General features: G+C 54.0%; 1 protein-coding gene across 2 annotated transcripts; it reads left to right on the forward strand.

Moving 5' to 3' along the window:
• Nucleotides 1–1,305: 1,305 nt before the first annotated feature.
• Nucleotides 1,306–17,661, forward strand: RANGAP1 (Ran GTPase activating protein 1). Of its 2 annotated transcripts, none has more exons than XM_049771579.1 (16): nt 1,306–1,592; nt 4,708–4,857; nt 6,016–6,143; nt 8,253–8,312; nt 9,098–9,277; nt 10,291–10,425; nt 11,941–12,099; nt 12,560–12,673; nt 12,859–12,958; nt 13,051–13,135; nt 13,672–13,849; nt 14,191–14,310; nt 15,247–15,349; nt 15,858–15,946; nt 16,059–16,180; nt 17,099–17,661. In XM_049771579.1, the coding sequence occupies exons 2-16, from the start codon at nt 4,746–4,748 to the stop codon at nt 17,166–17,168; spliced, it is 1,755 nt and encodes a 584-aa protein (XP_049627536.1). In that variant the 5' UTR covers nt 1,306–1,592; nt 4,708–4,745; the 3' UTR covers nt 17,169–17,661. The 2 variants fall into 2 exon arrangements, with proteins under 2 accessions (XP_049627536.1, XP_049627537.1); XM_049771580.1 differs by having other exon boundaries at nt 1,306–1,588.
• The last annotated feature ends 9,229 nt before the right edge of the window (nt 17,662–26,890 follow it).

The raw sequence follows: 26,890 nt of genomic DNA on the forward strand, positions 1-26,890 counted from the left end.
CTTATTCTATACCTGTCACGAAAAAGACATTTTAGGCAGAAGTCAGAGAATTCATTCTGTTTTAGATTTGTGTTTTCTTTGGGTTAGATTGTGTCCAGGCCAACACCCTACTGGCTGCACTATCTCCGTCTATAGACCATGTTTTCTTGATGGCATCTTGAGGCTGTTTTTTTTTTTAAGTTATTTATTTATTTTCTTTTTTAAATTAATATCTTTATTTAAACACCGTGATACAAATACGATTGTAGTTGGGTTTCAGTCCTGTAAAGAACACCCCTCTTCACCAGTGCAACATTCCATCACCAATGTCCCAAATCTCTCCCCTCCCAAGGCTGTTTCTTTTTTTTTGTTGTTTTTTTTTTTTTGTTTTTGGGCCACACCCGGCGGTGCTCAGGGCTTATTCCTGGCTGTCTGCTCAGAAATAGCTCCTGGCAGGCACGGGGGACCATATGGGACACCGGGATTCGAACCAACCACCTTAGGTCCTGGATCGGCTGCTTGCAAGGCAAAAACCGCTGTGCTATCTCTCCGGGCCCCAAGGCTGTTTCTTGATGCCTGTCACTGTCCCTGTTACTGACATTCACTCCCGTGGCTGTCGTGCTAGAAATGCCTACCGTAGGATTTCTGGGCCAGAGAGGAGGAGGAGGAGAAGGAGGAGGAGGAGAAGGAGGAGAAGAGAAGAAGAAGAAGAAGAAGAAGAAGAAGAAGAAGAAGAAGAAGAAGAAGAAGAAGAAGAAGAAGAAGAAGAAGAAGAAGAAGAGGAGGAGGAGGAGGAGGAGGAGGAGGAGGAGGAGGAGGAGGAGGAGGAGGAGGAGGAGGAGGAGGAGGAGGAGGGGAGGAGGAGGAGGAGGAGAAGGAGAAGAAGAAGAAGAAGGAGAAGAAGAAGAAGAAGAAGAAGAAGAAGAAGAAGAAGAAGAAGAAGAAGAAGAAGAAGAAGAAGAAGAAGAAGAAGAAGAAGAAGAAGAAGAAGAAGAGACGGAGGAGGAGGAGGAGGAGGGGAGGAGGAGGAGGAGGAGGAGAAGAAGAAGAAGAAGAAGATGATGAAGGAGCAGTAAAGCCTTCAGCAGAAAAAAAAACCACCTTTCCTTTTTGTCAATAAAGTTATTCCAAAAAGAACTTTCCGGAAAGACGGAGCGGGTCATTCTGGGAGTTGTAGTCTTTCTCCTCCTCCAGGTAGAATGCCTAAAGAGCAAGAGCTTGGAAGCCGCCTGCAGGGGGCGCGGCGCGGCGCCGGGTCGCGGTGCCTTGTGGGATTTGTAGTTCTCAAGCGCGCTCCAGACGCTTAGTTCACGGGAGTACGGGACTACATTACCCGAAAGGCCTCGCGCTCGGGCGGGGTCGGAGGACGCCGGCCCGGGACAGGAACAAATCAGATCGAAGGCAAGAAACTGCCGGCTTTCAAAATCCTCCTCCTCCGCCATCATCGCCGCCCCGAGGAGACCAGGTGGTGGCGGCAACAGTGCTCGGAGAGCGGAGCGAAAGGCGGGCAGGACTTTGGGGTTCCGAGGCGCCCACCCCGGCCTCCTCCGACCCGCCGCACCCTAAGGCCACCCCCGCCCCGCCGCCCCGGGCCGGGTCGCCCCACGCGGTAGGTAAGATCTGGGGATCCCCGTGGGGCCCCTTCACTTGCCGGGATTGGGGCGCCGCTCGGGGCCATGTGTGCGCCCCAGAGGCCTCTCCCCGAGCCTGCCTCAACCCGCCAGGCTGTGGGGGAGAGGCTGGGCCTGTTCCCCAAGTGGGGAAACTGAGGCCTGTCATTTGCTGGAGCCCCGGAGGAGGGAGGGGAGGGGTTGGGGCCCTGCCACCCCCTTTTCTGGATTCCCGCTGGGTTTTGTAGTAGCCCAGTGGCTAGAAGGAGTCAGGAGGAAGGTTGCCTGGCTACCAAGCCCCTGTCCTGTGCGGGGCCCTCAGGCCCCAGCTTCTACTCGACTGGCCCCTTTGCAGAATTGTAAAAAGGTTTCCGGCTCCTTCCTCTTGCCTCACCCTTCTGTTTGTTGTCCTGGCGTCTCCTGGTGCCCGGGGAGATCCATCACTGAGCCCTGACGGTGCTGGGGGAACCGGCTAGGGGTGCTCAGCATCAAACCCAGGAATCTCTGCTTGCACCACAAACCCACCCTCCAGCCCCCAGATCTGGCTCCTTGCTGCTTCTCTTCTAAATCCCAGCTCCAGCACAGCCGAGAGTAGGGTCTTCTCACAGCATTTGGCGTCTAGGAACCACCCAGAGGTCTGCTGCCACCTGCAGGGAGGCTCCTCCCCAAACCCAACAGCTTTTTGCGCATTTCCCTGGTGATGGATGTGGGGCAGTGAATCCTGGGCCTCAAATGTGGACAGGGCATCCATTGCCCTCATCCTGGTTTGGATCACCGCCTCCCTCCACACCATTCTTCCTCTGCAGGTCTGCTTCAGCCCAGGCTTCTCTCACATCGTCTTGTGTGTCACCTCCCTCGCCCTCCCTGCCCATCCCTGACATGTCACTGTCCCTTTCTCTCTCCTAACCTTCTGCAACCCGCCTGCATTACATTGCAAAAAACCATCCCCTTTAGGCTCCCCTCACCCCGTGCCCATTCTCTTGTGGTTGTCTGAGGTGCTAAACCTGGTGTTTGGGACACCGGCTTCCGGAAGGCAGGATTGTTTTGTTTTATTTTGGAGTCACACTCGGCGGTGTTCAGGGGTTTTCCTGGCTCTGCACTTGGAAATCACTCCTGGCAGGCTCGGGGGACCGTGTGGGATGCTGGGGATTGAACCTTGGTTGGCTGTGTGCAAGGCAAATGCCCTACCTGCTGTACTCTATCACTTTGGCCACACCAAAGAAGGCTGCTCCCTGGAGCACTATTGCATTCAAGGTGTCCTGTGTTGGTGGAGTCAGTGAGCAGATGTCTCCTTGCTCGGGGGATTGATTGGGGGTCATTGACATAGAAAGGCCAACAGGTCCTATGAGGATTCAGGTAAGAGAAGGGGGTAGGTGCCCACTCTTGGCGCCCGTAGGAAGTTGAGCTGTGGGATTGGGAGCATTGGATCTGGAGGCAGAGTTGGCTGGAGGAAGAGGGGGAGGAGGAGGAGGCTTCCGGGCTGAAGGCATCCTTGAAGCACCCTTCATCTCCCTTGGTTCTCAATGACTTGCTGCTTAGTCTTGGGTCCCCTCTGCCCCTGTCCAGCCCCTTTTTCTAGGAGCTGCCTCTGGTCATTGTGATGGTGACTCGGGTCACCTGCTCCCTGGGCTGCCCAGTCTCCGGCCAAAGCTCAGACACCGGGCAGCCACAGCCACCTGGCCCCACCCCCAGGATCATGCCAGCCCGGGCGGTGGGGCAGTGCTTGGGATGGGAGACCTGAGTCCCAGTGCCACCGGCCCGTTGGGGGCATGGGACCCTCAGACAGAGGGCAGCCAAGGTCAGCTGGCTGTGGGCTGGGGATTCTGGGGACAGTGACTCCAAGATTTGAAAGCGCCAGATTTCTGCTCCTGCCACTTTCTTCAGCTGTCCCTCCTCCATGGCTAATTTTTATTTGGGGGGGGAGGTCACACCCACAGTGCTCAGGGGTTACTCCTAGCTCTGCACTCAGAAATCGCTCCTGGCAGGCAAGGGGACCATATGGGATGCCGGGATTCAAACCACTGTCTGTCCTGGGTTGACTGTGTGCAAGGCAAACGCCCTATTCCTGTGCTATCTCTTTGGCCCCCATCCCATGGTTGTTTTAGTTTTTCCAGAAATCTAGCTGGGGAAGGGGCAGGGATGTGGCTGAAGCCCTGCCTGACCTCCCCCACCCCACCCAGAAAGACTGGAGAACATTCCTTGGGGCTCCCTTCCCTCCCTCCCTCCGTAACCTGGCCTCATGGTCTCTCTCAGCCGCCCTCTTGGTTTCCATAGTGTCAGTGTCGGGGCTCACACCAGCATGTGCTTGTGGGTCCTGTATGCAGCCGTGGTGCCTGCGGAGGAGCTCACACTTTGGCTCAGGCTCTCATTCAGGCTCACTGAGGGCCCTGTTCCTGTGTTGGTGCTTGTGTCTGTCTCTTTGGCTGCAGTTTTCATCACAGTGCTCTATGCAGAGGGAGGTTTCAGTTTTTGGGGCGTGCTCCCTAAAATTGCCTTCTGCCCTCACTCTTGGGTTGTTTTGGGGATCGTTGTTTTTTTCTTTGAGCCATCCCCAGGGGTGTTCAGAGCTTACTTACTCAGGTGATGCCAGAGATCACATCTGGTTTGGCTGTGTGCTAGGCCTTACTTATCTCTGTTCACTCTCTCTCTCTCTCTCTCTCTCTCTCTCTCTCTCTCTCTCTCTCTCTCTCTCTCTCTCTCTCTCTCTCTCTCTCTCTCTCTCTCTCTCTCTCTCCATTCCTCTCCTCACACTCCCTTTTAAAGATCTGTTGATATTCCTTGTTTTGTTTTCTTGAGCCCCACACTCACTGGCACTCTGGTTTCTCCTGGCTCTGTGCTCAGGAATCACCCCTGGCAGGCTTGAGGACCATATGGGATGCCGGGGATCGAACCCGGGTCAGCCTTGTGCAAGGCAAACGCCCTCTCTACTGTGCTGTCACTCCAGCATCTTGGTGTTTTTTGGTTTTTATTTGTTTTGGGGCTACCCCTGGCGGTCAGCACTTACTCCTGGCTCTGCTCTCTTTGATCACTCTTGGCTGTGTTTGGGAGACCATCTGGGGTGTCGGAGGTCAAACCGGGGCATTCTTTGCTGAGTGGAGTGGAATTTTGGCTTTCGCAGTCTGCACACCTGTGGGGGAGCTCGCCAGCGCGACCGACATGGCCTCTGAAGACATCGCCAAGTTGGCCGAGGCACTGGCCCAAACTCAGGTGGCTGGAGGACAGCTCAGCTTCAAGGGAAAGAGCCTCAAACTCAACACTGCAGAAGATGGTGAGTGTGTGTCCTGCCTGGAGGCAGAGGGCCCGGGTGGGCTTCGCTGTGGCCAGAGAGAAGCCCGCCACCACCAACTGCTCTTGTGTTTCTGTCTTCTGTGGGCTTCCCTGCTACTGGCTACTCCAGCTGGCATGCAGAGTTGGCAATGAGGGTGCCAGAGGCGGACCCAGGGCCGCATTCCTGGATACAGCGAGAGTTGCTTTGAAATTTTGGGTCATGTTGTCAGTGTTGTGTGTGGGGGCTGCTCCCAGCTCCATGCTTAGAGGTTGTTCCTGGTATTGCTGGTAATGTGGTCCTGGTCATCACCTGGTTTCTCTCCAGCCACCTTTTGTTATGTCTTGGGGCCACACCCAAATTGCTGGGGTTCCTTGGATCCCTGGGGATCGATCTTGGTCCTCCACCTGCAAAGCATCCATCGGCCCTTTAAGTTCTCACTGGGCCCAAACCTAACTTGAGCTCTAGCCCTGCCTCACGTCCCTGGTCCTGGCTGCTCTGGGACTACTGGCCGCACACGGCTAGATGTGGACCCTTTTAGGAGCATCTGGTGGAAGAGAGAGGCTCTGCCATGTGGCAACCTAGAACCGGGACACAGACCAAAACTTTCCTGTCCTGGCCAGGACATGGTGGCACTGACCAGTCCTGAGCCCCGGCATCTGGAAATCGGCATACCTGCTGGTCGGGACTCCGAGGGCCCTGAGCCAGGCTGGGCTGTAGGCTGTGGGCTGCCCTGCTGTGGGCGTGAGGTCCTCCCTGTCTCATCACTGCCCTTTCATCATCCCTGGGGGAGCGAAGGGAGACTTGTGGGGGGGTCATGTTTGTTGCGCTCCTTGTCCGATGGGTGCGACGTGGGTCCCAGCCCCAGTATGCCTGTGTCAACACGTGTGGATGGCTGAGTCATCCATGATTCAGTTCTCGGCCAGGCCTGTTGGCACTGGGTTTGGGTTCTGTCGCCGTCAAACAGGAGTGCCCACACGTAAGGCACTGCCCTCGTGTGTCCTGGAACCGCCACACGCCACAGTCCTATCTTGTGGGTTTGACAGTGCCTCAGCCTCCCTTTCACGCTCAGGGACCCCCGATACTATGGGGCTCTTGGAGACGCCAGAGGCCTCGAGCGAGTGAGGGAGGGAGGGCTCAACTGTCCTTTGGTCCTGACAGCCCAAGAGGTGATCAAGGAAATCGAAGCCTTCGAGGGCTTAGAGGCGCTGCGTTTGGAGGGCAACACTGTGGGCGTGGAGGCCGCCAAGGTCATCGCCAAGGCCTTGGAGAAGAAGTCGGAGTTGAAGGTGAGACATCCTCTGCCCTCCCTGGCACCACCACGAACCTCTCTCTTGGCATATGTATCCACCTCCTGCAGTACGAGTTATGGATAGGGCTTGGGCTTGGGTGGAAGAGGGGAGGCTATAGTGCTGAACCCCAAAACCTCAGTCTGTGCATATCCTTTTTGCGAATGAGCTGCAGTGGGGGCAGGGACCGGCCAGCGGTGAGGTGGGGTCCTTCACGGAGTGAAGGGGGTGTTGTGTTCGGAACATTGGAGGGTGCTGACGTCCCTCACAGTGTCCAGGCATCAGGCCAGAAGTGCCTCTTCTATGCACTTCTGTCCCTGCGGCCTCTCTGGGATGATGCTGGTCCCCCTCATCCCTCCCTCCCTTTTTTTTGGTTTGTGGGTGACACTCAGTGATGCTCAGGAGTTACTCCTGGCTCTGCACTCAGAAATCGCTCCTGGCTCGGGACCATATGAGACGCCAGGGATCGAACCAAGGTCCGTCCTGGGTCAGCCACATGCAAGGCAAATGCCCTACTGCTGCGGTATCGCTCCGGCCCCTCCACCCCCTTTTTGTCTGTCAAAAGAACAAAGGTTTGGGTGAGGAAAGCACCTAGGATGTAGGCTTAACCCTATCTAGGCTGGACTTCCCAGATTTGCCCAGGGCTCATGCAAGCCACAGGACAGTGAGGCAACAGGGGGCTGGGCAGCGGAGGGTAGGCCCATCCACCAGCCAGGAGCTGTCCTTCCCCATGCTGCATGATATGTTTCCTTGTGGACATGCAACCTCTCTGTTTCCTCCTGTCTGGTGCCCTGGCACTGAGTCCCATGGCCGGGCTCTGGCCTCCTAAAGCCTGGGTTCAGGGCCCAGCACCCGGTTTGCTCTGCTGCATGGCCTGGGGCAGATGTGGCCCTGAGCTGGCTCTCATGGAGAGGACTTTGTCCTCCGTGGCCTGAGTGTGTCCCTGGCAGGACTGTATGTTCCTCCCGCCCAGCATGTCTGTCCAGTGTGTCTGCACTGCCAAGCAGGAGGGAGCCTGTGTGGGTAGGGCGGGACTTCTGCCCTCACAGGCCTGGGATTTTTTTGCACCTCCTGAGTTCATGTTCTCCCTGTGGGTTGGAGCGATGGCACAGTGGGGAGGGCGTTTGCCTTTACCCGTAGCTGACCTGGGTTCGATTCCCAGTGTGCAAGTCAGCCCCTGAAGAGGTTGACTGATGGAGGGATGGAGGATGAGGCCTTTCTCTTCCAGCTCGGAGCACGCGTCTGCCACCCTGTCTAGCCTATGGTTCTGAGGTGAAACGGTGGGTAAACAGCTCGCAGACAGTCAGGCTTGTGGAAATATTAGCTTTATTCGGTGGACAAGACTGAAGTCCAGAGACTCAGCCTCAGTTCCAGCAAAAAAGCCCCGAGCCTTCCACGGACCCTTGTTTTTATCCCCCAGAATCATGTACCACCCAATGGTGGGATCAGATACCAACCAATGGTGGAAGCAGAATCAGGTACTACCCTAGGGTGGGGACAGAATGCCAGGTCACACCCTAGGGTAGGGCACAATCACCAATCAGGTTAGGGTCAGCAACATACTAATCCCCTAAAATATTTACATACACAACACCCAGCATCTCTTTTTTTTTTTTTGGTTTTTGGGCCACACCTGGCGGTGCTCAGGGGTTACTCCTGGCTGTCTGCTCAGAAATAGCTCCTGGCAGGCACGGGGGACCATATGGGACACCGGGATTCGAACCAACCACCTTTGGTCCTGGATAGGCTGCTTGCAAGGCAAACGCCGCTGTGCTATCTCTCCGGGCCCACCCAGCATCTCTTAAGGTCGGCAGTCAGTAGTGATTGCTGAGCACAGAGCCAGGAGTAACTCCTGGGTACCGCTGAATGTGGCCCAAAAGCAAACAAACAACCACAAAAGTTCCCCCCGAGGAGCCCCTAGCACATCTGGAAAGTGGGGGTCAGTGTGCGTCTAGCCCAAGGCCTGGACAGTTCGTGGGGCTCAGGAGAGTTCAGAGGTCAGGCCTTGATGCAGGATCCCACGGTCCCCACTTGGATCTCGTCTCGGCCCCACTGAGCTTGTCCTGGAGGTCTCCCCGAACTCTGAGTCTCCCCTTTCTCCTTCCGTAGCGATGCCACTGGAGCGACATGTTCACGGGGAGGCTGCGGTCCGAGATCCCGCCGGCCCTGGTGAGTAGGTGGTCCGGCCCCTGGGCTAGGGGTGGGGAGAAGGGGGCGCGGGGTGTCCAGGATGCTGAGCCAGAAGCTAGGATACAAGGATCAAAGGTGAGGCTACCGCAGGCAACAATTTTCCAGCCGAGCTGAGGGCTCCCCTCTTCTCCCTCACACACTGCACGGTCTCCACGAGCATTTCTTCCTCTCAAGACTGAGCTCGTCCTTACACTTCATTTGCACCCTGAGAGGGTCTGAGCGATAGCACTGTGTGGAGAGCCAGGAATAAGCCCCAGCATCGCTGGTTGTGGCCTAGATAGGCCACTGAAAAAGTAAACCTTGGTGCCCTGAGGCCCTGCAGGGGAGCCCCATCCCCATCTGTCTGTCCATCAGTCCCTCCACCCCCAGCTGGTGCCCCTCTTGTTGCTCAGGGTTTCACTACGGCTCTGCCCCACCTCTCTTGTGCCCCAGTATTGGGGCCTCGTAACAGAGCCTTGATTAGGCTCCGATGTTTGGGCTGTGCATGGAGGGTCAGGTGGGGGGAGTCAGCCATGCAGGGTCTCCCAGGAGGTTTTCTGTCAACCAGTGCTCCGTGTGGAGTCCCTGAGATGGGATCTCACCTCATGTGGGACGGATTCTTGCCTAGACTCAGTGCAAATGACCCCTCCTACGTGAAGCTGTCTCTGACTGGCCCCTACACCTAAGATTAAGAGCCATTCACCGGGGTGTTTAGAAGCGGGTTTCTGTTTGCCGGGTGACCTCGTGTCTTGGGGATTGACTGATGTTGCCTCCTCTGTGCCCAGATCTCCCTCGGGGAGGGCCTCATCACGGCAGGCGCGCAGCTGGTGGAGCTGGACCTCAGTGACAATGCATTCGGGCCCGACGGCGTCCGCGGCTTCGAGGCCCTGCTCAAGAGCCCGGCCTGCTTCACCCTGCGCGAGCTCAGGCTCAACAACTGCGGCATGGGCATCGGCGGTGGCAAGGTGGGCCCCGGCCTCTCCCTGGCTCCTAGTTTTTCTCCAGCCCAGGAAGCACCGTGGCCGCTGCAGTGAGGGGGTGTTGCCAGGCAACGGTTCCCGGTTCTGGGTTGCCTTGACGACCCGGCACTGTTGCATCCCTGCTCCCACCCGCTGTTCCCGCAGCATGTGAGGCCCGGGGCTCCTTTGGCCCCACTGCACCCGCAGAACAGCCGGCACAGCCACTGGCCCTGGCGCTGCATGTGGGGGAGCCCAGGGCCAGCCCCTCCCGTACTCACAAGAAGAACTGCATAGGCCTCTTCCTGGGCTGGCATCTCTCGCCCAGGGTCCCTGCACCTCTATCTTCAGCCCTCATGTTCTGAGCAGTGTGGGCCCCCCTCCAACGCAAAAAGGAACAGGGAGGAGTTGGGGGAGTGAGCAAGAGACGTCTTGCTCTTATTTGAACTGTTTTGTTGCTGTGCTGGTCTCACAGTGTGGGGGCCTTCTCTTTCTCACTCTCTGTCTTCTCTTTTTAAAATTCTATTTGGGGGCTGGACCAATATCACAGCGGGGAGGGTGTTTGCCTTGCACATGGTTGACCCGGGTTCAATCCCCAGCATCCCATATGGTCCCCCTAAGCCTGCCAGGAATGATTTCTAAGCTCAGGAGTAACCCCTGAGCACCGCCTCCTGTGGTCCACAACCAAAAAAAAAAAATACAAACAAAAAAATTATTTATTTTTAGTTTTTGGGCCATACCCAGCAGTGCTCAGTGCTGACTCATCTCTGTCCAGGGATCAGTCCTGCTGGGACTCAGGAGATCATGGGTATTAGACCCAGGTTCCTGACTCGGGAGCTGACTAGACGCCCCTTCCCTGCAGACCCCCTTCTCTCAGGGAATCCTTTCCTCTGGCCTCGTGTTCTAAGGGTTCATGTCAGTGGGAGGCCTGAGAGCAAATTGGCCTTTGTAGTTTGTGACCCTGGCCCTCCGCCGCCGGCTGCTATGGGCTCCCGGTGACCAGGCCTTCCACCTTCCTCCAGATCCTGGCTGCCGCCCTGACCGAGTGTTACCGGAAATCCAACGCCCAAGGCCAGCCTTTGGCCCTGAAAGTCTTCGTGGCTGGCAGGAACCGCCTGGAGAATGATGGCGCCACTGCCCTGGCAGAGGCTTTTGGGGTGAGTGCCCCCATGCACTACTGACTGGGCTGTCTGTCAGCCAGCTCCAGGCAGACCCCGGGTTTGTCTTGGGGCTGAATGGCCACCTCTCCCTGCCCTTCCCCACGAGGAACAGGAGCCCAGCCAGAGAAGGTCTGGTCCAAGGCAGACCAGCGAATGCTGGCTCCATTTGGGGGGTGCCTCCAACCTGGTGCACATGGGCCTTTGCTCCAAGGGTGCTACACAGGCCCCATTAGGATATGTGGGGAGACGCGTCCTGGAACTGAGGAAGCCTCTAGCACTCAGATCCCCCAGATCTGTGAGCACCTCTGTAGTCAGGCCCCAACCTCACTCACACACACTCTAGCATCTTCAACACAGTGTCCGAGCGTCTCCTTCAGTGCTGCCATCTCAAGGCACAGATGGGGTTCTGCCATGACCCTCACTGCTCCCCGCCTCAGCGTGAGGTTGAAGAGAAAGAACGGGGTTGGAGCTGGAGTGATAGCACAGCGGAGAGGTTGTTTGCCTTGCACTTAGCTGTCCCGGGTTTTATCCCTGGCATCCCATAGGGTCCCCCCAAGCCTGCCAGGAGCGATTTCTGAGAGCAGAGCCAGGAGTTGTCCCCAAAACAAACAAACAAACAAAAAAAGTGAGAAAGAATGGGGTTGAGAACGACTGAAGTATCAATTAAATTAATAAGAGTCCTGGATGGCGGTGGATGATGGTGGATGGATAGTGAGGCCTTTCGCCTGCATCCCCTTCCAGCTGGCGGGTCTGATAGCTTGGAAGTAGGGCGTTTGCCTTGCATGCAGAAGGGTGGTGGTTCGAATCCCGACATCCCATATGGTCCACTGAGCCTGCCAGGAGCGATTTCTGAGCATAGAGCGTAGGAGTAACCCCTGGACGCTGCTGGTGTGACCCAAAAAAACAAACAAAAAGTGCAAAAAAAAAGGGCGCGAAGCAGTGGCTCGAGCGGTAGGGTATTGCCTTGCATGCGGTAACCTAGTATGGACCTCAATTTGATCTCTGACGTACCGTACGTATGGTCCCCCAAGCTAGGGCCATTTCTGAGCGCATAGCCAAGAGTAACCCCTGAGCCTCACCAAGTGTGGTCCTCCCCCCAAAATACCACCACTTTAAACCATTATTTTGTGAGGAGGGAGCCCTGGGGCTTTAGTGGTGTCTGAGCAGAGAGATGCTTAGGGACGTTGGTCGTGGGACCCACAGCCCTGCAGAGATCTCAGGTGGTGGGGGGCTTCATGCTGTGGGGACGCCGAGGTGCTGGCCCCACACTTGGTCAAGGCGCCCGCTGCACAAAGTTCTTTCTCCTTGAGACCCTCCTGCCCTTTCTAAACAGGCAGCTTCCTTTGTGGGCCTCTCTGGGCCTGCCTGGTCCTGTCGTCCACTGAGCAAGCTCCCTTTATCCTGAGGCCACAGAGTGCCTTGATGGTTTCAGGCCTGGCCCGCTCTGAGGCCTGCCCCTCCCCACCCCAGCCCACCATGCCCACACTGCCCTCTGCCCCCCCAACCCCGCAGATCATCGGGACCTTGGAGGAGGTTCACATGCCACAGAACGGGATCAATCACCCCGGCGTGACTGCGCTGGCCCAGGCCTTCGCCATGAGCCCGCTGCTTCGGGTCATCAACCTCAATGACAACACCTTCACTGAGAAGGGTGCGGTGGCCATGGCCAAGGTGAGGCCACCGAGCAGGCATGTGTAGGCACCTCGCTGCTCAGAAGGGGGACCCAGGGGGAGGCGCAGGAGGCCCAGCCCCTCAGCTGTTCCTCCTCATGGCTCTGCCCTGGGGTTCGAGCCTGCCTTGGTGCCCAGCCCTCAGTCTAGTTACGCCTGGCCAGTGGGGTCAGGAGCTCAGCATGGAGGTGGGCCTCTCATGGCTGTACAGAGGTGCTAGGGCTCACACGGTGGTGCATATATTGGGGGGGCTGGCTCTCTGGAAAGGGTCCTGAGTGGAAGCCAAGGGGTGGGGGGGGGCTGAGGGGGAAGTCTGCACTCTTGGAAATGGATTCGCGAGGTTAGCTGTGCATGTTGGCTGCAGGAAGGGCACTGCGGGCCAGGCTCTCGCAGGTGCTGAGACGGGGGAAGCTTTCCTGGGGGCTGGCTTGGGCCTATCCTCTTTTCCTCGCTTCTACCAGACCCTGAAGGTTCTGCGGCAGGTGGAGCTGATCAACTTTGGGGATTGCCTGGTGCGCTCCAGAGGTGCCATGGCCATTGCTGAGGCCGTCCGAGGGGGCCTGCCCAAACTGAAGGTGCGTGTGGGAGGCCCTTCGAGCAAGGGTCAAGGTGGGCTCTGGGTGGGCCTGGTGTGTCCTCTGGTCCTCTGGGCTCTGTCGGCCCTGGGTTCTGGCGGGCCGTGCCTTCTCTTGGGAGGGCAGGGCCCCTGCTGCAGCTGTTTTCATGCCCTCTGCCTCTCACTGCCCTCATCCCGCTGTAGGAACTGAATTTGTCCTTCTGTGAGATCAAGAAAGATGCAGCGCTGGTGGTGGCTGAGGCTGTGGCAGACAAGGCGTCTCTGGAGAAACTGGACCTCAATGGTAAGAGCTGGGCGGCCCCAAGTTGCTCAGGGTGGCTGTGCCTGGCCCAGGGAAGCTCTGCCTGGCCCTACTGATGCCCGTCCCCCCCGCAGGCAACATGCTGGGAGATGAGGGCTGTGAGCAGCTGCAGGAGGTTCTGCAGAGTTTCGACATGGCTGGGGTGCTGGCGTCCCTCAGGTAGGCTCTTGGGGTCAGGAAGGCTCTTGGGGTCAGGATGGGGCATCCACGATGTGGTGGTGGTCTCTCCAGTGCTGGAAGCAGAGAATAGACAGTGTGGGCAGAGTGGGAGCTCAGCTGGCCTGTCAGCAGGGCCACAGATGAGTGAGGACATGGGGGCCAGAATGGCCACAGGCTCAAGGTGGTTCTCACATAAGCAGCTGCCCAGAAAGGGGTACCACCATGGACACTAGGCCTTTCTGCTCTGGTGCAGTTCCTGGGCCAACCCTGACCCCCACTGCCCTTTGGTGGCCCTCGGTGATCCCCACCCCGGACCCCAACTGTTACAGTCAACCCCTTCCTGTGTCCCCGAGCAGCACCTTGGAGCCTTCTGGCCTCCTCACGGGCTTCCCTGTGTGGTCCTGTGTAATGGCAAGGACCAACCAGACCTTGGTGTCCCAACACCCGTTCTCTGTAGATGGGGGTTCATGGGGTGGGGTTAGGCCCCTTGGGTTGGGAGTATTTGCTTCCTTCCTTCATGCAACTCCACTCTGCAGTGATGACGAGGGGGATGAAGAGGAGGAGGAGGATGACGACGAAGAGGAAGAGGAGGAGGAGGAGGAAGATGAGGAAGACGAGGAGGAAGAAGATGAGGAAGAGGAAGGGGTGCAGCAGCAAGGACAAGGGGAGGAAATAACCACACCCCCACGGAAGATTCTGGACCCCAACAGTGAGGTGAGTGCCTGGCTCCCTGGGGTCCCTTTTCTCTGGGTTGGGGGTGATGACCCCATGGGAAGGAGATTCTGCATCAACCCTAGAGTGTGCAGAGGATGTGCCTCTCCTGGGCTCTTTCCAAAGCACCTGCCCACACACCTGAGCTGGGGTTCCAGCCGGGATCCGCTGCACCGAGTCCCGCCCGTTAGGGCTTTTACTAGGGACCCCAAGTGCTCCGATTCTCACACCTGTCAGGGGCCATACCTGCCAGGTCACCCTGGGCTGCTGTGATGGCTGGGGGGTTGGCATGTTTTGGATACAGCTTGAGCTTGGCCCCTGCAATCCCTGCACTCTGTTCCTAGGAACCAGTTCCCACACTGGCTTCCCTGCCGCCCACCGATGTCTCCACCTTCCTGGCCTTCCCGTCTCCGGAGAAGCTGCTGCGCCTTGGGCCCAAGAGCTCTACGCTTATCGCTCAGCAGGTCAGCCGCACCCACCCCTGAGCAGGGGCCATGGGGCCAGACATGGGGGTTTCTCGGGTGGCAAACGAACGAGCCTGCTGTACCTCAGCCAGGGCCAGAGGGGGGCTGTGGGCGCAGGGGGAACCCAGAGCCGGCTGGGCATTCCGATGCTCTCCTGCCTTCCACCACTTACTCCCACCTCTCTTCCTGTGTCTCCTCCTGCTGTGTGCCCCCACCACTTGTCCCCAACAGACTTAGGCCACCAGGGCGTGAAGATTGTCTCCCAGCTCAGTTCTTTGGTGGGACAGGAAGGGGTCAGCGGGTGGCATTTGCATGTTTCTTTTTTGGTTTTGTTTTTTGTTTTGGTGCCACACCTTGTGGTGCTCAGGGCTCACCCCTGACTCTGCTCAGGGATCATCTGCTTCTGGAGACTATATGGGGTGCTGGGGATTGAACTCGGGTTGGTGCAGGATGAGTGTCCTCCCTGCTGTACTGTACCTCCATCTTTTGGGGGGGGGGGGGCGCTCAGGACATACTCAGTAGAATGTGGTGTATTCAGGGTCACCCTCAGCAGTGCTATAGGGAGATGTGATGCCTGAGGTCAGACCCAGGGATCCCATGTGCTCTGACCATTCACCTGTATCTGTCTGTCTCCTCCCCAAGGCTTAATTGGAATCACTGTACCAGCCCTCTGACCCTCTTGTATGTGTGTGTGTTTGTTTTGGGAACACAACCTAAAGCTGTATTCAGGGAAGATGTTCCCAGCTTTGTCTCGGGGTTTTTTCCTTGTGCTGCTCATGAGGTGCCCGGGATCAAGTCTGGTGTTATCTCTTCTCCCTGCCTGGCGGCGTCTCTCCAGCCTGCGCAGTGACTTCCTGCCCCTTCTGCTTCGCTCTGTCTTGCGGTGGGCCGGGGCCTGCAGTGCCTCTGTGACTGGCTGCTGTTCCTTGTCCTCAGACTGACACATCTGACCCGGAGAATGTGGTGTTCGCCTTCCTGAAGGTGTCCTCGGTGTTCAAGGACGAAGCCACTGTGAGGACGGCCGTGCATGATGCCGTGGGTATGGCAGGGCCCGAGACTGGGGGTGTGTGTCTCAGCTCATGCGACCTCTGGTAGACACAGGCCTAGGGGTTGAGACCTGTGCTCTTGTCCTCCCTCTGCCAGTCCCGGTCCCCCTCCCGGGGTTTCTCCTCGGTGCCCCCATGAGCACCTTTCTGTGCTGAGACGGGCCTGTGCCCTCCTGTCTCCAGGCCTCCCAGCACTTCCCAACGGTCCCTATAGACCACTCCCTGCACCCCCCCCCCCAGCAGCAACCTCCCACCCCTCAGGGGTGATACGCCTCACTTAATTTCTACCCCAGCTGGGCCAGGCCCCCATACCCGCTTTTCGTGAGAGGCCAGGACTGGGACGGGCCGAGGTGTCGCTGCTGGTAGGTCCAGTCCTTCCCTAGACTGGCACCTGTGTCCTCGTCCTACCTCCTGTGTCCACTGCGGATGGCGGCGGGGTGGCTGGACCCGGCCTGGGCGTCGACACGGACGCTGCTGAGCCGCCCTGTCTCTGCCTGGCAGATGCCCTGATGCGGAAGGCCTTTGGCTCATCCTCCTTCAACCCCAATGTCTTCCTCACCCGGCTTCTCATCCACATGGGTCTGCTCAAGGTACAGTGCTCCAGGGCCCCGGGGGCACTTGCAGCTCGTCTGGGTGGTGGGTCGAGGCCCTCCCAGCCATTCCAGCTTATTCCCCCCATTTCTGCCTTGCACCCCTCTGCAGAGCGAGGACAAGGTCAGCGCCGTTGCCAGCCTATCCGGCCCCCTGATGGCGCTAAACCATGCTGTGCAGCAGGACTATTTCCCCAAGGCGCTGGTCCCGCTGCTGCAGGCCTTCGTCACCAAGTGAGTGCGGACATCCCCCAGGCCCACGTTATGCTCAGGGACAGGGTACCTGGAACTTGTCTCCAGCAGTCCTGCTGGGCACCAGCCAATCACCAGCAAGGAGCCTCCGATCCGATTGGGACCCAGGGCCAGAGCCATAACACAGCGGGGGCGGGCGTTTGCCTTGCGTATAGTCAGCCCGGGTTTGTTTCCAGCATCCATTATGCTCCCCTGAGCCCACCGTCCACTGAGCACAGAGTCAGGAGTAAGCCCTTAGCATCGCTGGGTGTGGCCCAAAGCAAAAACAGGCCTGGCTTTTTAGGGTGAGGGACCTGTTCTCTCCTTGCTACCACATGGGTCGGGAGTGGCATGTGGTGGGGGTCCAAGCTCTGGGGGCTTCAGCTTGTGAGTCCCCCCACCACTTGCCTTCCAGCCCAGCTCACTGGCCCTGTGGAGCAGACCAGGGGTGTGGCCAGGGCCAGTTGCAACCATCTGCAGGGCCTTGGGAGTGCCAGGGGTGGCCTGAGGCCTGGCAAAGGGCAAGGACTCCCACCGTCTCCTGCCAGCCCCTAGTCCCCAGCTAGGAGGAGAACCCACAAGAGCTCGATTCTGCTGTCATTACTGGCCTTGTGGTTCCTTCTCTTGCTTGCTGTGTCTGGAAGGGGGCCTTGGAAAAAGCTGCTTCTCCCCTGCCACCTCCCTGAATGGCCACTTGGGCCTGTATGTGGCCTTTGTGACACCCATCAGGCCGCTGCCCAGCTAGCAGTGTCTGGACTTGGGCCTGTGTCTCCTGCTTCTGAGGGTTCTCTGCCCTATGCCTGCTCTCGAGAGCAGGCGCCTGATTCCCAGCCCAGCCTCATCCCTGAATCCCTGGGGTACAGAGGGCACAGCTAACACCAGGGGCCCACCCCCCATTCTTTCTGGCTCCTCTCCCTGTAGGCCCAATGTCGCCCTGGAAGCCGCCTCCTTCGCCCGCCACAGCCTCCTGCAGACGCTCTACCAGGTCTAAACCCAGCGGAGCAGCACGGGGAGGACTGAGGGAGACTGCCCTGGTCCTGGAGGATGTGGCCAAGTGCCAGGCGCAGTCCCAAGTGTGAGTGTAGGGTGCAAGGTGTGCCCGGTGTGCTGCTTCTGCTTCACTCTGAGCAGCCTGTCACCCAGGAGGATTGCTGGCCCGGCCGACCCAGTTGCTTCACCGTTAAACTCACCGTGGGCTGTGTGTGCTGCCTTGTGACGAGTGCAGGCCCGGTGGCGCCCACAGTGTGGCCTTGATCCTGTGGACCCTGTCCCTGGGCACAGCTGCTGTGATAGTTCTGTCGGAGTGAGGGGCTCTTGGTAGGCTCAAGATCTGCCTGGCTGGCCCTGATTGGAGCGTCACTGACGCATGGGCTGGGCTGGGCGGGGGCCCCATCCCTGAACCCCCTCCAAACTTCTGCTTCCCTTGTGCTCCGTGCCGGGCTGTGCCCGGGCTTCCCCAATAAAGCCGTGTGTGGCAGTCTCAACCTGCCGTAGCCTTGCTGTTTGGGCCCCTGCACTCATCTTGGCCCTGCCTTACATCTTCCCAGCTCTAGCGGGGCAGAGGGCTTGGGGTCGGCCTTTCTCCTGCCGACCTCCTCCGGCCCTCTTGGTGGACATGTGGATCTTGGAGCCTGATTTGGACCCAGCCAGGAGCCCAGGATCTGGCACCAGGACATTCACTGAGGGAGGGGACCTGTCCTAGGAGCCCCCGGAAGCCTACCTTCCTGAAAGGGTTCTCCCCAGAGGATGCCAGGATCAACCCCACTGTACTATCTCCGCTCTAAGAACGATGTGTCGCTCTGTCCTGGTCCTCGATGATAAGGAATGAGCTGAGGACGTGTCAGGAAATGTGTGTGATGGGCACTACTGGAGCAAGAGAACAGCAGGGAAGGCGCTGACCTTGATGCAGCAGACCCGGGATCAATCCCTGCCACCACATAGGGTCCCTGAATCCACTTGGAGTGATCCCTGAGCACAGAGCCTGGAGCAAGCCAGGGGTGGCCCCAAATTCCAATACAAAAGTAGTGTGGAATTACATACTATAGAGTCCTGGATGGTTGTGGATGGTGATGGATGGAGGGTGAGGGCCTTTCTCCTCCAGCTTGGGCGCCTGCAACCCCTTCCCGCCAGCTGGATCTGCAGGTTCAGGGTAAAGGGCGAGGAAATGATACACAGGCAGTGAGATTTCGGGAGACATCAGCTTTATTAAGGCCCCATCCACCATGTGTGGCTTCTAAGCTTAAACCTTTTAAACAGGCTCCATAAGCCGTCCTGAACTTAAACCTGTTTCTTTTCTTTTTTTTTTTTTTGGTTTTGGGGCCACGCCCATCGATGCTCAGGGGGTTACTCCTGGCTGTCTGCTCAGAAATAGCTCCTGGCAGGCACGGGGGACCATATGGGACACCGGGATTCGAACCAACCACCTTTGGTTCCTGGATCGCTGCTTGCAAGGCAAACACCGCTGTGCTGTCTCTCCGGGCCCTAAACCTGTTTTCTTATCCCTCCATGTTGCCAACTCCTCCAGCCACTTCTTGCTTCCTTCTGCAGACTCTCTTACACCTCTCAGGCCACCCTTTTGTTACCTTCCATAGGTCTCTCCCAAAGGTGGGCTGGTCTAACCAACAGGTAAAATTAGCATTTTGCCCTGGGAGAGGGTGACAAGGTAGCATCAAAGAGGTCAGAGAGTACAGCGGTAGGGCACCCAGCCTTTGCCTTGCACGCAGCTGATCCAGGACTGACAGTGGTTCGATTCTTGGCATCTCATATGGTTCCCCGTGCCTCTCAGGAGGGATTTCTGAGCACAGAGCCAGGAGTAACCCTGGGCGCTGCCGGGTGTGATCCAAAACACCAAAACATAAAAAGAAAAGCACTAAGGGGCTGATAGTGGGTTTTGCTGGGAGGAAACTCCTTGCTATCAGGAGGGGCAGGCATTGGGTCATGGCCCATCTCTAGCTCAGGTTATTTATGATTGCACTCGGGGGATTGCTTCTGGAGGTTACTGGGGGAACAAGATGTCAGGGATCAAATGGGAATTGGGCCCTGTGCTAGAATGTGCCTCTCCCCACTCCATGCACCACCTCTCCAGCCCTTGTTGTTTGGTAAAAACGATCTCATTAGACAAACCAGTGAGGCCAATCATTTCATGTTCCATGACGCTACTCCTAAACTTTATAAACGCTTTATAAACGCCACTGACCTACTCTATTTATGGGTGTTTGTTCCCGAGGCTTTTACAGGCTGCACTCACAAAAGTGTAATTAGTGCAGAATTATATTTTTAAGAAGTTTCACACAATTCTTAGAAGCACCCCTGAAAGAGAAGCTATTACAACTATTGCTTTTTATTTGTTGTTTGGGGGCCATACCTGGGAGTGTTGAGGCACATCTCAAAATCACTCCTGACAAGCTCAGGGGACCCATATGGAATGCGGGATCAAACCCAGGTGGCCCTCTATTCGTTCTTGGTATCGCTCCAGCCCTGTGCCATCTCTCTGGTCCTCTCTTAGGCAATTTGCAGTAGCAAGAACGTGGAAGGTAACCAAAATGTCCAAGATTAATAATGTGTAAGCTGGTGCAGTTACAGCCAACATTCACTACCACAACGAAACCAGTTTCATGGGCAGGGGATGGAGAGAGATCAGCTGATAATGTGATACTGTTAGAAAAAAGCAGCTGTGGGGAGGTTTTGTTTTGTTTTGGCACCTAAAACCTGGGGAACCCCTGGGGGTGCCAGGAGGCAACCCAGTGTGCTCGCTCCTGCCTGCGGTTCCTTCAGCTCCTTCTACCTGCCAGTGCCCAGTTCTGGTCCACCTCTGGGAGGGAACCTCAGCCCCTTTCTGCCTGGCGGGTGGGGGTGCTCCACGACCCTGGCCTGCCCGCCCCCCTCCTCGAAGTGGGCGCCGGAGGGCATGGACATAGCTACTTTCCCTCAGGGCTGGACATGCCTGACTGAGGGGGGCATCATGGAGAGGAGGTCTGGCCAGGGGGATGCAGAGGGTCTTGAGGGATCCTAAGTGATGATGCCCTAGGCTCTGGCACAGCCCGGGGGCTGGCTTTCTCGGGTTCCCCCATGGCTGCCTGGGGCTGGTCCTGGGGGGCTGGACCCTTCTCTTGGATCTGGATCTCTCCATACTGCAGAGGCTGGAGCAAAGGGGCCAACTGGGGTCGGGGGGGTATGAGGGGCTCCTTGCATGGACTGGAGAGCAGAGGGCCGCAGAATGGAGTTGGTAAAGGCTACAGCTGCAGTGTCAGGCCCCAGGTTTCTACAAAGGGCACCGGGAGATGGCTCAGGTAATGGGTTGGGGAGAGTGTTCATGGATGTTCCAGAACAGTGGTAGGCAACCTTTTTTTTTCAACTCAGCCAAATCTCGCCAAAACCACGATTGAAATTTATTTTGAGAGCCACACAGGGTGCATACTTACAGAGGCTAGGAGCAGAGTCCTGACTCCTGGAGCTGGCCTCCCAGCACACAGAAGAGCCAAATTAAAAGTGTAAAGAGCCACATGTGGCTCGTGAGCCGCAGGTTGCTGACCACTGTTCCAGAACATTCTCAGGTGATGGTTGGTGAGCAAAGCCTGGGGGTGCCCAGGGTAGTGCCTGGGGGTGGGGACAGCAGAGGACAGACAAGTAGACAAATGGCAGTAGAGGATGGACAAGTGGGAACAGGTGGATAGATCTTGCTGGAAGCACAGCCCTCCAGCCCCTCCTCCATACTAGGGTGGTGTTAAGATGAGGGGGTGGTGTTTAAGATGAGGGGGACAACCGGGCTCCTGTCGTGAGGATCCTTCCTGAGGATTCCACAAGGCTCCCTGCCCCACTGCTCCCAGACCCCCACGTCCACCTTGCACCTCTGGGGGGCCTGGCTCTTCCTTGGCTTCCCAGCTTCCCCAGGAGTGGTGCCCTGGGGGGTTGTCACCAGAGGTGTGGATGCCCCACATCATAGGAGACCCCCAGACTGAGCCCTGAGATCATCCTCACATTCAGCAAGGCCTGGCTGAGTCAGTGCGTCTCACCAGGACTCTACAGAGGTGGGGAGACTGGGGTGGGGTTGGGGTTCCCTTCAGCCTTGACATGGGTGAAAACTGGCAGCTTGGGACAGCAATGTGCAGAGCAAATGTTTCAGTCTAGGACCCTAAGGTTGTGTCTCCTCTCTCTCACCTCTCTTGCCTCTCTTCTCTCTGGCTCAGGGAATCATACTTGAATCAACTCATGCAAAGCAAGTGCCCACCACTTCATCGCTGTGTTTTATCCCCCCCAACAGTATTTTTGTTTTGTTTTGGGGCCACACCCGGTGATGCTCAGGGGTTACTCATGGCTATGCGCTCAGAAATCGCTCCTGGCTTGGGGGACCATATGGGACGATGAGGATTGAACCTCGGTCCCATCTTGGTCAGTCGCATGCAAGGCAAATGCCCTACCGCTGTGCCATTGCTTCGGCTCCTGAGAAGAGATTTTTTTTTATCTCTTTTTAAAAATTTATTTGAACCACTGTGAGATACAGTTATGAGATTAGTACAGTGCAAGGCAAATGCCCTACCACTTGTGCCACCACTCTGGCCCTCTAGTGTATAATTTAAAGCAAATAAGAAGAGATAACTTTAAAACCTGGAAATGAATCAGCAGTGAATCCTAGATGAAATTATAGAGGAAATAAAAAGTTCTGGAAAAATAATGAGGATAAAGACATAAGTTATCAGAAACCTAAGAGACACAGCAAAGGTGGAGTTAAAAGATAAATGTATAGGGACTGGAGTGGTGGTGCAAGCGGTAGGGTGTCTGCCTTGCACGGGGCTAACCTAGGACGAACTGTGGTTTGATCCCCAGGCATCCCATATGGTCCCCAGAGCCTGCCAGGAGTGATTTCTGAGCGCATAGCCATGAGTAACCCTGAGCGTCACCGGGTGTGCTCCCCCGCAAAAAAAAAGTATATAGCCACAAGGATCATCAGAAAGGAAGAAAAGGGCCTGGAGAGATTAGCACAGCGGCGTTTGCCTTGCAAGCAGTCTATCCAGGACCAAAGGTGCTTGGTTCGAATCTTGGTGTCCCATATGGTCCCTCGTGCCTGCCAGGAGCTATTTCTGAGCAGATAGCCAGGAGTAACCCCTGAGCACCGCCGGGTGTGGCCCAAAAACAAAAAAAACAAAAAAAACAAAACAAAAAAAAAGAAAAGATAATTGTACCTGAGGAAAATAGACAAAATAAAAACTTGCATGTCCTAAAAAACTAAAGTTTCAGGTAAGAGAATATAAGTATAAAAATGTGAATAAAATGATATACTTTACATAAAATTTTATGTCCACTTTAATTAAGAAACTAAATAAAAGAAAAACTGGAAGAAGGGTGAAAAATATAAAAAGTCCCAAAAATATTTAGTATTTTAAGATGATGCAGCTGCAAGAAAAATAAAATTAATAAATCAAAAACTAGAGAGAGAGAAGTTATTTTATAGAAGAAACATTTCTCAAGTAAAGTGTTTAAACATCTATCCTATTGCCTATTTTGTCAAATAATTAGGAAATTATTTGCTCTGGTATTATCTTGTAAAGAGCAAAATGTCTTCATTATTATTAATAATCTTACATGAGCTAGTGTTCCATACCTCAAGCTGAGATAACCAAAATTGTCTTTAGTTATTGGTAAAAATAGGTTATAGCAAGAAAAATAACTTCTTGCTGAAATTAATTTATCTCAGCAAATAAAAAGGAGTAATAATTAGAATCAAGCTCCGGAAGATATTTCAAAAAGAGAAAAGAATAAAAATATATGTCTTTTGGAATTCTAAACAAGAATAAGAGAAAATATTCAGACAGCAATGTTAGAAATTTAGAAAACCAGTGCTATAGTGTTTCAATTAAGAGTTTATTGGAAAATACAGGGAGCACACTCTCTATCCTCAGAATAAATATGATGACTAAATTTCAAAGTAAAATTTTCCTAAGTAAAGGGCCCGGAGCGATAGTACAGCGGTGTTTGCCTTGCAAGCAGCCGATCCAGGACCAAAGGTGGTTGGTTCGAATCCCGGTGTCCCATATGGTCCCCCGTGCCTGCCAGGAGCTATTTCTGAGCAGACAGCCAGGAGTAACCCCTGAGCACCACCGGGTGTGACCCAAAAAAACTAAAAAAAAAAAAAATTTTTCCTAAGTAATGTGAGAAAGAAATTGGGACACTTTTTAAAACACAGAGAACTGAATGTGAATTATTTAGTGATACAGTTGAACAATATAGTCAAATCTTTGAATGCAAGCTAATGCCATAAAAATACCAGGCTTAGGAAACATGCTAGAAAATAGAATACTGTTCCACAGAATAAAATAGAGATGTTCTAACATAAGTTACGCTAGAACTTGTCGTACACTAAATGTTATTGGTTAGTGAGAAGAAAATATCAGAAAAATACTAACATGTGTTCTTTCATTTTAAAAAGCTTACCCTTGTGAGGGGCCAGTGAGATGGCGCTAGAGCTAAGGTGTCTGCCTTGCAATCGCTAGCCAAGGAAGGTCCGTGGTTTCGATCCCCGGCGTCCCATATGGTCCGCGCCAAGCCAAGGGCAATTTCTGAGCCCTTAGCCAGGAGTAACCTTGAGCATCAAATGGATGTGGGGCCCCCCAAGAAAGATTTACCCTTGTGCAAAATATCCCTCCCCAATAAATACATTTGCCATTTTCTTTTATATCAATTACCCCCTAAAATGATAAAATAGAGTGGAAATATTTTCTAGACAATGGACAAAACATTCTCTGATAGCATCAGTCTTGTTAATCCAAGTCATGACTTTTGAGTGATTAAACTGCATCAAAAATGAAGAACCAATGACAATGAGAATGAGTGAGAGAAATAGAATGCTTGTTTCTTCCTTTTTTTTTTTTTTTTTTTTTTGGTTTTTGGGCCACACCCGGCGGTGCTCAGGGGTTACTCCTGGCTGTCTGCTCAGAAATAGCTCCTGGCAGGCACGGGGGACCCTATGGGACACCGGGATTCGAACCAAACCGCCTTTGGTCCTGGATTGGCTGCTTGCAAGGCAAACGCCACTGTGCTATCTCTTCAGGCCCAGAATGCTTGTTTCTAAAGCAGGCAGGGTATTGGGGAGAAGGGAGATTGGAGGGTATTGGTGGTGGGATTTTTGCATTGGTAAAGGGAGATGTCCGTTTTTATAACTGAAACCCAACTACGAACATGTTTGTAATCAATTTAATTTATATTAATTAATTTAATTAAATAAAGATATTAATTAAAAAATAAAGACTCGGGGCCGGAGAGATAGCATGGAGGTAAGGCGTTTACCTTTCATGCAGAAGGTCATCGGTTCGAATCCCGGCATCCCATATGGTCCCCCGTGCCTGCCAGGAGCAATTTCTGAGCACAGATCCAGGAAAAACCCCTGAGCATCGCCGGGTGTGACCCAAAAACCACAAAAAAAAAAAAATAAATAAAGACTCAAAACTTAATTTTCTTCAAGATTGATCAACAAGTTGATTTAAACTCTTATAGAAAAATTATGTGGTGGCAAAGGTATGGTCCAAACTGCATATGTCGACTTGCTTGTTGTTAAGAAGAAACACAATAATGTTCATATACAATTGTGGTTGGAGCAGTAACAGAGAGGAGAGAGCGTTTTTTCTTGCATGCAACCAAGGGTTCCATCTTGCATCCTATGTGCTTCCCTGAGACTTCTAGGTTGTACTTTCTGAGCACAGAGCCAGGATAACCCCTGAGCAATAAAATTGTGGAACCAAAAAAATCAATAAACACACATTCACACACACAGACATTTTGAAAGTCATAAGTAACTCTAGTAAAGCTAATATTTTATAAGAAACCCAAAATATTGTACATTCTTGATAAATATTTCCTTTAAATGATCAATGGTGATACACATTTTCTCACAAAATACATATGCCATTCTATTAATTATCTTAATATCTGCATAATTATGATTTAGTATGTATATTTCTGAAGAAAGAAAAACTCAGATGACATCCAAGAAGAAAGGCTTCTATACAGAACTTCCAGTCTTAGCTCCTATATAGGAGGCCAGTACCCTGGGGCCCAGCACACTTCTTGCATCTGTGTCAGTCTGCCTGGGTCCTAGGATCATCTCCCCAAAGAAAAATTTGAATTCTCAATATTCCTGCATCTGTTTCTGGGGTTCCACAATACTCTTCAGGGTTCATCTCAGATATTTGCCGCAACAAGATTCTAGAGTTGAAAACTTTTGAGTCCCTTTGACAGATAAGAAACTGAGTCTTTTTTTTTTTTTCTATAGGAAGGAGAGAGAGAACTTTAATATGTGGAGATGTTAACCCTAGCCATGAGACACATTCGTATAGGCACGTGCATGTAGGCCAGCCGCAGGCAGGCAGAGAAACGAAAAACATCTCTCCCGCTAAGGCCCGAGGCATGCACACCTTCTTCCAAGTTGCTACGAAGAAACTGAGTCTTAAAGATATTTAGTGATTTGTCTACAGGTCTATCATTATACAAGCTGAATTTTCAATTCCAGCAACTATTCACCCCTCACTTTTAAGACCTCAGCTAAAGTCAGTCAATCTTGGAATTCAAGGTAACTGTGGTCTTACTGTCTTGCCTGAATTCATTATCTCACTGTTATTATCGACAAGATTTCATGAAGTGTGAAGCAGACAAACTGGCATGGAAGCTCCTTCAGTCTACCCTGTTCAACAGGATGATGATCAATGCACACTCCAGTGTCCCCAATGTCCCTGAACCCTAACTTGCCATTTTCTTTTCTAACACCAGTTTTTTATACTACCATGTAATGACACCAATAATACATCTGCTTTTATTAGATCTAACCCAGTTAATGCATTCTGCTTTCCTGATTTGCTTTTTTCTTTGAAGTTTTAGATTGCATCTCATCAGTTCACTTTTTGGTCACATACACTACCTGTAATCTGGACATATGTTTTTTTTTTTTTTTTTTTGGTTTTTGGGCCACACCCTGTGACGCTCAGGGGTTACTCCTGGCTATGCACTCAGAAGTTGCTCCTGGCTTCTTGGGGGACCATATGGGACGCCGGGGGGATCGAACCGCGGTCCGTCCTAGGTTAGCGCAGGCAAGGCAGGCACCTTACCTCCAGCGCCACTGCCCGGCCCCTTTGGACATATGTTAAACTCAGGATTATGTCTGGCCCCAAATTAATAACTATAAATGTGTCCACTGAAAATGGTCTCTTATTATATGGAAGAACCATATGGTGTTTTCCATTCTTGGGTAGATGGATATTTACTAATTGGTAATATTTTTTTGGCATATATATATATATATATATATATATATATATATATTTATTTTTTTTTTTTTGGTTTTTTTTTTGGGTCACACCCGGCGATGCTCAGGTGTTACTCCTGGCTGTCTGCTCAGAAATAGCTCCTGGCAGGCATGGGGGACCATATGGGACACCGGGATTCGAACCAACCACCTTTGGTCCTGGATCAGCTGCTTGCAAGGCAAACACTGCTGAGCTATCTCTCCGGGCCCAGGCATATATATATATTTTTTGATTTTTTGGGCCACACCCGGTAATGCTCAGGGGTTACTCCTGGCTATGTGCTCAGAAAGTTGCTCCTGGCTTGGGGGACCATATGGGACACCGGGGGATCGAACCGCAGTCTGTCCAAGGCTAGCGCAGGCAAGGCAGGCACCTTACCTTTAGCGCCACTGCCCGGCCCCTTGGCATATATTTTAATACAAAA

The sequence above is a fragment of the Suncus etruscus genome, chromosome 4, assembly GCF_024139225.1.
Source record: "Suncus etruscus isolate mSunEtr1 chromosome 4, mSunEtr1.pri.cur, whole genome shotgun sequence".
NCBI lineage: Eukaryota > Metazoa > Chordata > Mammalia > Eulipotyphla > Soricidae > Suncus > Suncus etruscus.

Excerpts from the sequence above, each read along its gene's own strand:
- RANGAP1 (XM_049771579.1), top strand. The coding sequence starts at position 4,746 with ATGGCCTCTGAAGACATCGCCAAGTTGGCCGAGGCACTGGCCCAAACT. Across the intron at positions 12,100-12,559 it reads GTGCGGTGGCCATGGCCAAG|ACCCTGAAGGTTCTGCGGCA; the intron begins GTGAGGCCACCG and ends CGCTTCTACCAG. Across the intron at positions 15,947-16,058 it reads TCCACATGGGTCTGCTCAAG|AGCGAGGACAAGGTCAGCGC; the intron begins GTACAGTGCTCC and ends ACCCCTCTGCAG.